Source organism: Hemiscyllium ocellatum, chromosome 48 (assembly GCF_020745735.1).
Source record: "Hemiscyllium ocellatum isolate sHemOce1 chromosome 48, sHemOce1.pat.X.cur, whole genome shotgun sequence".
In the NCBI taxonomy this organism is placed as follows: domain Eukaryota; kingdom Metazoa; phylum Chordata; class Chondrichthyes; order Orectolobiformes; family Hemiscylliidae; genus Hemiscyllium; species Hemiscyllium ocellatum.
In genome coordinates this window covers 7,892,013-7,905,416 of record NC_083448.1, presented here as the reverse complement: position 1 = coordinate 7,905,416, position 13,404 = coordinate 7,892,013, and the positions used below count along the sequence as shown (strand labels likewise).

At 45.8% G+C, this 13,404-nt stretch overlaps 1 protein-coding gene across 6 annotated transcripts in view; it reads left to right on the top strand.

Moving 5' to 3' along the window:
- LOC132837036 (histone acetyltransferase KAT6A-like) overlaps nucleotides 1–13,404 on the top strand; it is a 292,136-nt gene that overhangs the window by 238,169 nt on the left and 40,563 nt on the right. For all 6 annotated transcript variants that reach the window (XM_060856693.1, XM_060856695.1, XM_060856694.1 and 3 more), the window contains one exon: nucleotides 11,623–11,738. In XM_060856693.1, coding sequence (XP_060712676.1) covers nucleotides 11,623–11,738 — 116 coding nt within the window. The remainder of the gene's footprint in view (nucleotides 1–11,622; nucleotides 11,739–13,404) is intronic.

Genomic DNA, 13,404 nt, shown 5'->3' with positions numbered 1-13,404 from the left:
ATCTGAGAAAAATTACAAAGCAGCAAAATTTACAGTTGACCTTAGACGAGCCTGTGTGTGAGAGCTCACAACCTCAAAGCAGTCAATTGCATAGATGGAAGTGTAAACTTGTTCTACTTTTTCTTTATAAATCGACAATTTGTGGGCGGCACGGTGGCACAGTGGTAAGCACTGCTGCCTCACAGCGCCTGAGATCCGGGTTCAATTCCCGACTCAGGTGACTGACTGTGTGGAGTTTGCACGTTCTCCCCGTGTCTGCGTGGGTTTCCTCCGGGTGCTCTGGTTTCCTCCCACAGTCACAAAGATGTGCGGGTCAGGTGAATTGGCCATGCTAAATTGCCCGTAGTGTTAGGTAAGGGGTAAATGTAGGGGTAGGGGTGGGTTGCGCTTCGGCGGGTCAGTGTGGACTTGTTGGGCCGAAGGGCCTGTTTCCACACTGTAAGTAATCTAATCGAATAGAGAGTAGAGAGGGTTCTTTTTTGATGTATTTTATTGAGATCTGCCTCGATTAAATTGTAAAAATACAAAACATTGGTACTAAGTTAGCCTGGAGCAATGGGTTTAAAGCAGTAAGATTGCTAGTTTCTTGGTCTGGAGATTGTTAAGGTGCAGAGGTGGCCTTTTGTCGAGTGACGTGCTCTTCGTGTCGGGTGAGGGAGATTAGGGAGTGTTTCCTTGTTACTCCATGCAGTAAGTATGTTTGGTTGCAAATCCTATCAGATTGCATGGATTGGTTGGAGCTGCAATTAGAGACATTGAGGAATTTACAGGAGTTGGGGGTGTGACGGATGGCGGTTCTAGGAAGGGAGAAAAGCTGCAGGTACAGTCAGGTAGATGGATTACCTCCAAGAAAGATAGAAGATGAAGGTAGCAAGTACAGGAGTCTTCTATGGTTATCCCCATCTCAAACAAGTATGCTGGTTTGGAAAATGTAGGGGGGGTGGGGGGGATATCCTCTCAGGGGAATGTAGCAAGAACAGCCAAGTTTCTGGTACCGAGACTGGCTCTAGTGTAATGAGGTAACTTTCAGGTTCCAAACGATCGATTGTGATAGGGGACTTTCGAGTTAGAGACACAAATAGACATTCCTGAGGCTGACAGTGCATAATCAAGGTGGTGTGTTGCCTCCCTGGAGCCAGGATCAAGGATATCTCAGTACAGAATATCCTCAAAGGGGAATGGGACCAGCAGCAGATGGTTGTACTCATTGGAAATGACGACATGGAAAGGAATTTAAAAAGGAGGTCCTCAAAGGGAGCAAGATCTGGATTACTCCAAGTGCCACTAGCTAATGAGGGTAGGAATAGGAGGACAGAGCAGATGAACGTGTGGCTGGGGAGAAGGGTAGGAGTAGGAGGACAGAGCAGATGAGCGTGTGGCTGGGGAGAAGGGTAGGAGGAGGAGGACAGAGCAGATGAGTGTGTGGCTGGGGAGAGGGGTAGGAGTAGGAGGACAGAGCAGATGAGTGTGTGGCTGGGGAGAAGGGTAGGAGTAGGAGGACAGAGCAGATGAACGTGTGGCTGGGGAGAAGGGTAGGAGGAGGAGGACAGAGCAGATGAACGTGTGGCTGGGGAGAAGGGTAGGAGGAGGAGGACAGAGCAGATGAGTGTGTGGCTGGGGAGAGGGGTAGGAGTAGGAGGACAGAGCAGATGAGTGTGTGGCTGGGGAGAAGGGTAGGAGTAGGAGGACAGAGCAGATGAACGTGTGGCTGGGGAGAAGGGTAGGAGGAGGAGGACAGAGCAGATGAACGTGTGGCTGGGGAGAGGGGTAGGAGGAGGAGGACAGAGCAGATGAATGTGTGGCTGGGGAGAAGGGGAGGAGTAGGAGGACAGAGCAGATGAGTGTGTGGCTGGGGAGAGGGGTAGGAGGAGGAGGACAGAGCAGATGAGTGTGTGGCTGGGGAGAAGGGGAGGAGGAGGAGGACAGAGCAGATGAACGTGTGGCTGGGGAGAGGGGTAGGAGGAGGAGGACAGAGCAGATGAGTGTGTGGCTGGGGAGAGGGGTAGGAGGAGGAGGACAGAGCAGATGAACGTGTGGCTGGGGAGAAGGGGAGGAGGAGGAGGACAGAGCAGATGAACGTGTGGCTGGGGAGAGGGGTAGGAGGAGGAGGACAGAGCAGATGAACGTGTGGCTGGGGAGAGGGGTAGGAGGAGGAGGACAGAGCAGATGAGCGTGTGGCTGGGGAGAAGGGGAGGAGTAGGAGGACAGAGCAGATGAACGTGTGGCTGGGGAGAGGGGTAGGAGGAGGAGGACAGAGCAGATGAGCGCGTGGCTGGGGAGAGGGGTAGGAGGAGGAGGACAGAGCAGATGAACGTGTGGCTGGGGAGAAGGGTAGGAGTAGGAGGACAGAGCAGATGAACGTGTGGCTGGGGAGAAGGGTAGGAGTAGGAGGACAGAGCAGATGAGCGCGTGGCTGGGGAGAAGGGTAGGAGTAGGAGGACAGAGCAGATGAGCGTGTGGCTGGGGAGAAGGGTAGGAGGAGGAGGACAGAGCAGATGAGCGTGTGGCTGGGGAGAAGGGGAGGAGTAGGAGGACAGAGCAGATGAACGTGTGGCTGGGGAGAGGGGTAGGAGGAGGAGGACAGAGCAGATGAATGTGCAGCTGAGGAACTGGTGCTGCGGAGAAGGGTTCATATTTTTGGATCATTGGAATCTCTACTGGTGTAGAACTGACTTGCATAAGAAGGATAGATTACCCCTGAATTGGAAGGGGACTCATATACTGACAGGGAGATTTGGGAGAGCTGCTCGGGAGGATTTAGACTAGATAAGGGAGGCGGGTGAGACCCAGGGAGATCGTGAGGAAAGAGATCAGTCTGAAACTGGTACATTTGGGAAAAGGAGCAAGTCAAACCGTCAGGGCAGGCAGGAACAAAGCAGAGAACAAGGTAGGACTGATAAACTGCATTTAATTTGATGCACAAGGCCTAACATGGAAGGCCAATGAACTCGGGGCATAATGAGAAACGTGGGACTGGGATATCATAGCAATTTCAGAGACATGGCCCAGGGATGGACAGGACTAGCAGCTTAATGTTCCAGGACACAAATGCTACAGGAAGGATAGAAAGGAAGGCAAGAGAGGAGGGGGAGTGGCATTTTTGATAAGGGATAACATTATGGCTGTACTGAAGGAAGGTATCCCTGGGAATATGTCTGGGGAAGTTATTTGGGTGGAACTGAGAAATAAGAAAGGGATGATCACCTTATTGAGATTGTACTATAGACCCTCCCCCGAATAGTCAGCAGGAAATTGCAAAACAAATTTGTAAGGAGATCTCCGTTTTCTGTGAGAATAATAGGGTGGTAATTGTGGGGGATTTTAACTTTCCAAACAGACTGGGACTACCATAGTGTTAAGGGTTTGGGTGGAGAGAAATTAAGTATGTCCAAGAAAACTTTCGGATTTAGTCTGTGGATGTGCATAATAGAAAAGGTGCAAAACTTGACCTACTCTTGGGAAATAAGGCAGGGCAAATGACAGGTGTCAGTGGGGGAATACTTTTGGGCTCGTAACCATAATTCTATTAGTTTTAAAATAGTGATGAAAAAGGATCGACAGGATCCAAAAGTTGAAGTTTTAAATTGAAGGAAGGCTAATTTTGATGGTATTAGGCAAGAACTTGGAAATGTTGGGGGCAGATATTCACAGGTAAAGGGACAACTAGAAATTGGGAAGCCTTCAAAACTGAGATAACGAGAGTCCAGAGACCGTATGTTCCTGTTCAGGTGAAAGGCAAGGCTGGTAGGTGGTAGGGAATGCTGGATGACGAGAGAAATTGGTCTGATTAAGAAAAAGAAGGAAGCATATGTCACGTATAGACAAGAGAGATCGAGTGAATCCGTAGAGTATAAAGGCAGTTGTAGTATACTTAAGAGGAAAATCAGGAGGGTGAAAAGGGGACATGAGAAAGCTTTGACAAATAGATTTAAGGAGAATCCAGAGCAATTTTACAAATACATAAAGGACAAAAGGGGAACCAGGGAGTGAATAGGACCCCTCAAAGATCAGCACTGCAGGCTATTTGTGGAACTGTAGCAGGTATAGGAGATACCAAACAAGTATTTTGCATCAGTCTTTACTGTGGAGAAGGATATGGAAGTTATAGAATTGAAGAAAATAGACTGTGGCATCTTGAAAAATGTCCATATGATAGAGGAGGTGGTGCTGGATGTCTTAAAATGTGTAAAGGTGGATAGATCCCCAGAACCTGATCAGGTGTACCCTCGAACTGTATGGGAAGTGGTTGCTAGGCCCATTGCTGAGATATTTATATCATCGGTAGTCACGTGTGAGGTGCTGGCAGACCAGAGGTTGGCTCATGTGGTCTGGCATTTAAGAAAGGTCAGGAAAAGCCGGCGAACGATAGACTGGTGAGTCTGACATCAGTGGTGGGTACATTGTTGGAGGGATTCCTGAAGGACAGGATTTACATGTATTTGCAAAGGCATGGACCAATTAGGGCTAGTCAACATGGCTTTGTGCACGGGAAATCATATCTCACAAACTTGATTGAGTTTTTTGAAGAAGTAACAAAGAGGATAGATGAGGGCAGAGCGGTGGACATCTATATGGACCAGTAAGGTTCCTCATAAGAGCCTGGCTGGCAAGGAATACAGGGTGAACATGTCATTTGGATACAGAACAGGGTAGTGGTGAAGGGTGCTTTTCAGACTGGAGGCCTGTGACCAGTGGTGTGCCAGAAGGATCGGTACTGGGTCCACTGCTTTTTGTCATTTATATAAATAATATGAATGTGAACATGGGATGTCAAGTTACTAAGTTTGCAGATGATACCAAAATTAGTGGTGTAGTGGACAGTGAAGAAGGTAACCTTAAAAAACAACAGGATCTTGATCTGATGGCCCAATGGGCTGAGGAGTGGCAGGGGAATTTAATTTAGATAAATGCGAGGTGCTGCATTTTGGGAAAGCAAATCTTAGCAGGAGGTAACGTCCTAGGGAGTGTTGCTGAACAAAGAGACCTTGGAGTGCAGATTCATAGCTCCTTGAAAGTGGAGTCGCAGGTAGATAGGATAGTGAGGAAGGCATTTGGTATGCTTTCCTTCATCGGTCAGAGTATTGAGTACAGGAGTTGGGAGGTCATGTTGCGGCTGTACAGGACATTGGTTAGGCCACTGTTGGAATATTGCGTGCAATTCTGGTCTTCTTTTTATTAGAAAGATGTTGTGAAACTTGAAAGGGTTCAGAAAAAATTTACAAGGATGTTGCCAGGGTTGGAGGGTTTGAGCTACAGGGAGAGGCTGAACAGGCTGGGGCTGTTTTTCCTGGAGTGTCGGAGGCTGAGGGGTGATCCTACAGTGGTTTACAAAATTATGAGGGGCATGGATAGGACAAATAGACAAAGTTTTTTCCCTGGGGTCGGCGAGTCCAGAACTGAAGAGCATAGGTTTCGGGTGAGACAGGAAAGATATAAAAGAGACCTAAGGGGCAACTTTTTCACACAGAGGATGGTACGTATATGGAATGAGCTGCCAGAGGATGTGGTGGAGGCTGGTACAATTGCAACATTTTAGAGGCATCCGGATGGGTATATTAATAGGAAGGGTTTGGAGGGATATGGGCTGGGTGCTGGCAGTTGGGACTAGATTGAGTTGGAATATTTGATCGGCATGGATGGGTTGGACCGAAGGGTCTGTTTCCATGCTGTACATCTCTATGACTCCGACTTATCCACTTAATGGTAAGGTCCTGGGGAGTGTTGCTGAACAAAGAGACCTTGGTGTGCAGGTTCACAGCTCCTTGAAAGTAGAGTCGCAGGTAGATAGGATAGTGAAGAAGGCGTTTGGTATGCTTTCCTTCATTGGTCAGAGTATTGAGTACAGGAGTTGGGAGGTCATGTTACAGCTGTACAGGACATTGGTTAAACCACTGTTGGAATATTGCGTGCAATTCTGGTCTCCTTCCTAACGGAAAGTTGTTGTGAAATTTAAAAGGGTTCAGAAAAGATTTACAAAGATGTTGCCAGGCTACAGGGAGAGGCTGAATAGGCCGGGGCTGTTTTCCCTAGAGTGTCGGAGGCTGAGGGGTGACCTTCCAGGCGTTAATAAAATCATGAGGGGCATGGATAGGATAAATAGGCAAGGTTTTTTTTCCTTATGATGGGGGAGTCCAAAACTAGAGGGCATAGTTTTAAGGTGCGAGAGGAAAAGTATAAAAGGGACCGAAGGGGCAACTTTTTCACGCAGAGGGTGGTATGTGTATGGAATGAGCTGCCAGAGGAAGTGGTGGAGGCTGGTACAATTCCAGCATTTAAAAGGCATCAGGATGTGTATGTGAATAGGAAGGGTTTGGAGGGATGTGGGCCAAGTGCTGGCAAGTGGGACTAGATTAATTAAGGACATGTGGCCGGCATTGCCGAATTGGACCGAAGGCTCTGTTTGTGTGCCGTACATCTCTATGACTCTATTACTCTATCTGCGTCTGATCTTGTAAATTGTGGTGGGGGTGTAAAGAAGGTGTTTATTTGATTTCTCATCCCATTGTCAGAGAGCTGTGGTGGATCACAGGCACTGTGTTGGGAATTTCAGATCACGTTGTGTGTTCTGCAAAAACACATGGTGGCTAATCTGCTGAAGCTGCAACTTCAGAGTGCATGAGGCATCTGGAATCACTAGTATGCATAGGAATCTGAAAGTTTTGTTGGCAGCATGTTTGAACAAGTTTTCACCCTGCTGTGACAGAGTACCAAAAACAGATTATTTCTGCTTAATCTTGGTAAATACGAGTCAGCCTTGGCTGGACTCTTTGTCAATTCTGAGCACCTTGACTTGGGTAGGATGCAGAAAGACATCCATTAGAAAGGTACCAGGAATGACTTTTCCACGATGTGAAGAAGAGATTTCAAGAAGTTGGGATTATCCACAGACCAGAGAAAGTTTAAGATGTTTGATCATATTTAAATCAGGAATGGTTTTAGACTCATAGAGATGTACAGCACAGAAACAGACCCTTCGGTCCAACCCGTCCATGCCGACCCAGAAATCCCAACCCAATCTAGTCCCACCTGCCAGCACCTGGCCCATATCCCTCCAAACCCTTCCTATTCATATAACCATTCAAATGCCTCTTAAATGTTGCAATTGTACCGGCCTCCACCACTTCCTCTGGCAGCTCATTCCACACACGTACCACCCTCGGCGTGAAAACATTGCCCCTTAGGTCTGTTTTATATCTTTCCCCTCTCACGCTAAACCTGTGCCCTCTAGTACTGGACTCCCCCGCCCCAGGGAGAAGACTATTTACCCTATCTATGCCCTTCATAATTTTATGAACCTCTATAAGGTCACCCCTCAGCCTCCGACACTCCAGGGAAAACAGCCCCAGCCTGTTCAGCCTCTCCCTGTAGCTCACATCCTCAAAACCTGGCAACATCCCTGTAAATCTTTTCTGAACCCTTTCAAGTTTCACAACATTCTTCCGATAGGAAGGAGACCAGAATTGCACGCAATATTCCAACAGTGGCCTAACCAATGTCCTGTACAGCCGCAACATGACCTCCCAACTCTTGTACTCGATACTCTGACCAATAAAGGAAAGCATACCAAACGCCTTCTTCACTATCCTATCTACCTGCGACTCGACTTTCAAGGAGCTATGAACCTGCGCTCCAAGGTCTCTTTGTTCAGCAACACTCCCTAGGACCTGAGCATTAAGTGTGTAAGTCTTGCTAAGATTTGTTTTCCCAAAATGCAGCAACTCGCATTTTTCTGAATTAAACTCCATCTGCCACTTCTCAGCCCATTGTCCCATCTGGTCCAGATCCTGGTGTAACCTGAGGGAACCTTCTTTGCTGTCCACTCCACCTCCAATTTTGGTGTCATCTGCAAACTTACTAACTGTACCTCTGATGCTCGCATCCAAATCATTTCTGTAAATGACAAAAAGTAGAGGGCCCAGCACCAGTCCTTGTGGCACTCCACTGGTCACAGGCCTCCAGTCTGATAAACAACCCTCCACCACCACCCTCTGTCTTCTACCTTTGAGCCAGTTCTGTATACAAATGGCTAGTTCTTCCTGTATTCCATGAGATCTAACCTTGCTAATCAGTCTCCCGTGGGGAACCTTGTTGATCGCCTTACTGAAGTTGATAGTGAATAAAGAGAAACTGATTGAAGTAGCAGAACATTTGGTCACCCAGGGATACATTGTGGATGTTTGTTGAAGTCATCATACCCAAACATCTTTTCACACAGTAAGTTGGAACCTGGAATGCTGTCTGAAAGAGTAGTGTAGGCAGGTTCACAGTAGCCTTCGAAACGGAATTGGATACAGAACCTGTGGGAGCATTGACATACAGAGGGATCTGTGCATACAGGTCCGCAGTTCCCCTGAAAGTGCCAATCTACTTGGATAAGGTAGTTAAGAAGATATACTGCATGCTTGCCTTCATTGGCCATGGCATTGAATGTAAAAGTTGGCAAATTATGTTAAGCTGTACAAAATGTTAGTTAAACCATGTTGGGAATATTGCGTGCAGTTCTGGTTGCCACACGAGCAGAAGGAGACAGTGCAGAGAAGGTTTACCAGGATGTTGCCAGGTCCTGGTGGGTTTCAGTTGTGAGGAGAGTTTGGATAAACTCAGATTGTTTTTCCAGTGAAAACAGAGGCTGAGGGGGTGACCTGTGAAGTTCTACAAAATTATGTGAAGTATAGGGAGCGGGTGGATTATCGGAGGCTTTTTCCCCAGGGTGGAAAGAGCAACTACATCAGGGCACATTCAGGGATGGGAGGGGAAAGGTTTAGGGGACAAGTGCTGGGAAAATATTTGCTCCAGAGGGTGCTGGGTGCCTCGAACGTACTGCCAGTGGAGGTGGTAGAAGCAGGCATATCTTAGGTTTAAGGCGTATCTTAATAGATGGATGAATGGAAGACAAATCGAGAGATAGAAACTCTGTATGGGCATCACGACACTGTGGTGAATCCATCTGCTAATTCGACCAAACACCCAGAAAAGCTCACCTCGCCTCATATAATCTGTTAAAGTATGAGTGACCGAGAATTCCCAAATTCAACTACTTAACAAAAAAAATCAATTTATTCTTTAACTCTAAAAGTGAATATTAAACAACAGCTATTTACAACTCTAAGCCTCGTTTCCCTTCAAGGTTTGTTATCTACCTCCAACTGTCTAACAGTATACTGTTCCAATAAACACCTGACTAAAATTTTATCAGCTTAATTTTCAAAACCAGAGAGTTACAGTGGTCTCTGGTTTCCTCCTCCCTCTGATTGTAGATCTCCCTGGATCGTCTTCAGGTTTTGGCTGCAAAGATGTTTCATATGAAAAAGGTATCTTTGATATGGAGTGTTTTGAATGGCAGTCTCTTTTGATGGCAGTTTACTCTCTGACTAACCCTGAAAATGTCGGCGTCTTTATACCCCCCAAACAGCAGATCGTCTCAATGGTACGATGTTGGCAAAAAAAAAAATCAGACTTGATTGGCTTTTAGTATCCTGAGGCAAAATTTAAACTGATTGGTTAGGTTTGGATAGTAGTGAAAACAGCTGAGGTATCTAGTTTGCAGCCAAATGTTACATATTTTCAATTTTCCAGGACTCTCTTGAGACTACTCGTCAGTCACATGACAGTTGCCTGCGCGCTTTCGTGCAAAATAGCTTTCTCTTAGAGGTACAGTACACGCCTTCGACTTCATAACAATAGACAATAAATAGCGGATCTGAGGAAGGGCTAGGAATCGTGCAGATTTGGTGGGCTGAAGGGCTGCTTTGAATTATATTTTATTGATGATAGAAATAAATGATTGGGAAGAGAGCAAGGGAGGAGGTACCCATTGGATAGCTCTGGCAAAGAGCTGGCAGATGAACAATGGGCCTGGTGCATTCTGTAAGCCAAGCATCCTCCAATAGGGAGGAAAGGTCCGATACCCAATGCTATAGCTCTCTGGATTACAAAGGACAGAGAGATTTAGTTGTGAGAAAAAAGGCTGGATTATGAGCAATGTCAGCTTCAGAATACACTTGAAAACCAAGCAGAATATTAAATGTGCTGGTGAAGTTGAACAAGGCGATTCTAAGGGCAAAGAGAGATCTGGAGAAAAGATGAGCATGGAACCTGAAAGGGAACTTGAAAATGCTGAATAAATCAAGAAACAATGTGTTGAGCTGACAACGAAAAGCATTTTGTTACACTGAAAAGAGACAATGGAAGGCAAAGAAGTGTAACAATTGTCAAGTAACCTGCGTACATTATTAAGTTCACAATAATGGTGTTAGCCTTGGATTGAATGCTAACTCTGTTCTCAGATGATAGCCATCCCTTTCAACAGGTCCCTGATCTCGTGCTCAAAGGAAAATGATGATGGTCTGACTGTTCCTTTAGCTGAAGTGAGCTAGCAGAGTACAAAACCATAAATTAATTAGTCATTATGCATTAACCCACGAGTGCGGTGCATTTACCAACTAGGTTATTAGTGGAACTCATGAACAGAACAGTCGGTAGAATCTGAGTAAATACAGGATGTGAATTTTCAGAATAGCCACTGCCAAAGACAGACAAGAGATGGCCAGTCTGCTCCTAGGCTTCCCACTTTTGAGTTGGCTAGTGTTTTCAAAATTACATGCTGTTTGATTCCAACTTCCTGAATTCGATTAGATTAGATTCCCTACAGTGTGGAAACAGGCCCTTTGGCCCAACAAGTCCACACCGACCCTCCAAAGAGCAACCCACCCCTACATTTACCCTGTCAACTACCACTACGGGCAATTTAGCATGACCAATTCACCTAACCTGCACATTTTTGGACTGTGGGAGGAAACCCACGCAGACATGGGGAGAATGGGCAAACTCCACACAGACAGTTTCCTGAGGCAGGAATTGAACCCAGGTCTCTGGCGCTGTGAGGCAGCAGTGCTAACCACTGAGCCAACTACTGCCCCAAAGTGCTAACATGGAGAATAACGTGATACTCTGGGGGGGAACTCTGAAATTGACTGAATATTCCAACTGTCATGAAGAAGGGCTCATCCCCGAAACGTCAATTCTCCTGTTCCTTTGATGTTGCCTGACCTGCTGCACTTTTCCAGCAACGCGTTTTCAGCTCTGATCTCCAGCATCTGCAGTCCTCACTTTCTTCCTGAATATTCCAACTCCCCAGAAGGAAAAGATCATGCTTCCAAATGGGGTCTCATGGCCTGGTGGGGGGAGGCAGCATGTGTGGCCAGACAGGATGTCTCCAAAATAATTCATTTGCACTCATTTGCAGAAATTGCCCAAGTTACTTTGAAGTTTGCTCAGAATGAGGAGTGTAACAGGTGAGTTTGGAATATTGGGTGGAACTTGAATGAAAGCATTGCATACGTTGCATGTTTTGTGGCTGGGGAAAGAGTGGCAAGGCAATTAGATTGATAACACAAGGAGAACGATCATTCCCCAAATTTGCTGGAATCCTATCGTCGATCCTAAAAATGAAACTTGAGTATGATGGCATTCTTGAATGTAAAATATTTCTCTGCATTATATGTTTTAAAGCATCACAGCGTTCAGGTTGAGGAAATAATTTCCTTTTCCAGCTACACCTGGAGGATTCGACAAGATTGGTCGTGTATTACTATTCATGATGTGCATGTTCTTCTTTGACAGAAAGTTGGAGTCACTGGCCCACCAGACCCACAAGTCCGTTCACCTTCTGTCATAGAATTTGGAAAATATGAGATCCAGACCTGGTATTCCTCTCCATATCCCCAGGAATATACAAGGTACTGTAACCTCAAGTTGGATTTGCTGGTATAACTTTTCCTATTTGAAGTTGAACTTGGGAAATTACATGGGCAAGAAGTGGTCAAGAAAAATCTGCAATTATGCCGTGTTTTCAATCCTGTTGAGCACTTCAAAGTGCTTCACAGCAAATGATGTTCTTTGGAAATGAGATCGCTGTTGTGATGTAGGGAAGACAGCAGCCAGTTTGTGCACAGCAGGTTCCCTCAAGTGACAAAGTGATAATGACCACATATTTCTTGTTGTGACATTGGTAGAGGAATAGAAATCGGCGATGGCTTTGCAAGATAGTCCTTGTGATTTTTTCCAAAATAATACCAAGAGATCAGAACAGGTAGATTTGGCCTTTGGTGGAACATCTCTCACAAAAAGCAGTGCTTCCAACATTCCCTCCACACTGTGTCAGACCTTTACCATGCTTATGTTGTGAGGTGAGACTTCGCCCCAGGATCTTGTGACAGCATGGAAACAGATCCTTCAGTCCAACTAATCCATGCTGACCATGTTCCTGAACTAAACTTATCCCAGTTACCTGGGTTTGGTCCATATTCCTCCAAATTCTTCCTGTTCATGGAATTATCCAAATGTCTTTTTAAGTTTGTAACTGTCCCTGCATCCACCACTTCCTCCAGCAGTTCAATTCACAGATGAACCACCTTCTGCATAGAAAGCATTGCCCTTCATGTCCTTTTTAAAGCTTTCTACTCTCTCCCTAAAAAGATGATCCCTCATTTTGAACTCCCCCACTGTTGGGGGAAAGACCTTTGCTATTCACTTTATTTGTGCCCCTCATGATTTTATAAACCTTTAATACGATCACCCATCCATCTCCTGTATTCTGTTGAAAAATATCCCAGCTTATCCAGCCTATTATGCGAACGCAAAAGCCTTCCATACCCAGCAATATCCTAGTTAGTCTTTTCTGAACCCTCTCCAATTCAATAGTATCCTTCCTGTAGCAGTGTGACCAGAATTGCACTCAGTAGTCCAAAAGAGGCCTCACTAGTGTCCTGGACAAGATCAACACGACCTCCCAACTCGTATACCCAAAGGTCTGAGCAATGAAGGCAAAGTTGCTAAACTCCTTCTCAGTCACGCTGTGTCTACCTGTGAAGCAAATGTCAAAGGATTATGTCCCTGTGTCTCCGTTCTACAATACTACCTAAGGCCCTACTATTTTTATATATTTTGTTTGTTTTACCGAGATGTAATACCTCACATTTATTCAACTTAAACTCCATCTACCACTTCTCAGCCCGTTGACCCAATTGATCAAGATGTCTTTATAATCTTAGTTAAAAATCACACAACACCAGGTGATAGACCGACAGGTTTATCTGGAAGCACTAGCTATCGGAGTACCGCTCCTTCATCAGGTGGTTGTGAGCGTCGCTCCGAAAGCTAGTGCTTCCAAATAAACCTGTCGGACTATCACCTGGTGTTGTGTGATTTTTAACTTGGTACACCCCAGTCCAACACTGGCATCTCCAAATCATTTGTAATCTTCACTGTCCACTCTGCCACCAATCTTGGTATCCTCCGCAAGCTTAGTAACCAAACTTCCATGGAATAAATTTAATCTTTAGTGTTCTTTAGTGTTTAGGGGCAGATCAGTTACATTGACCTCTTGGAATGGTAGTATCATGG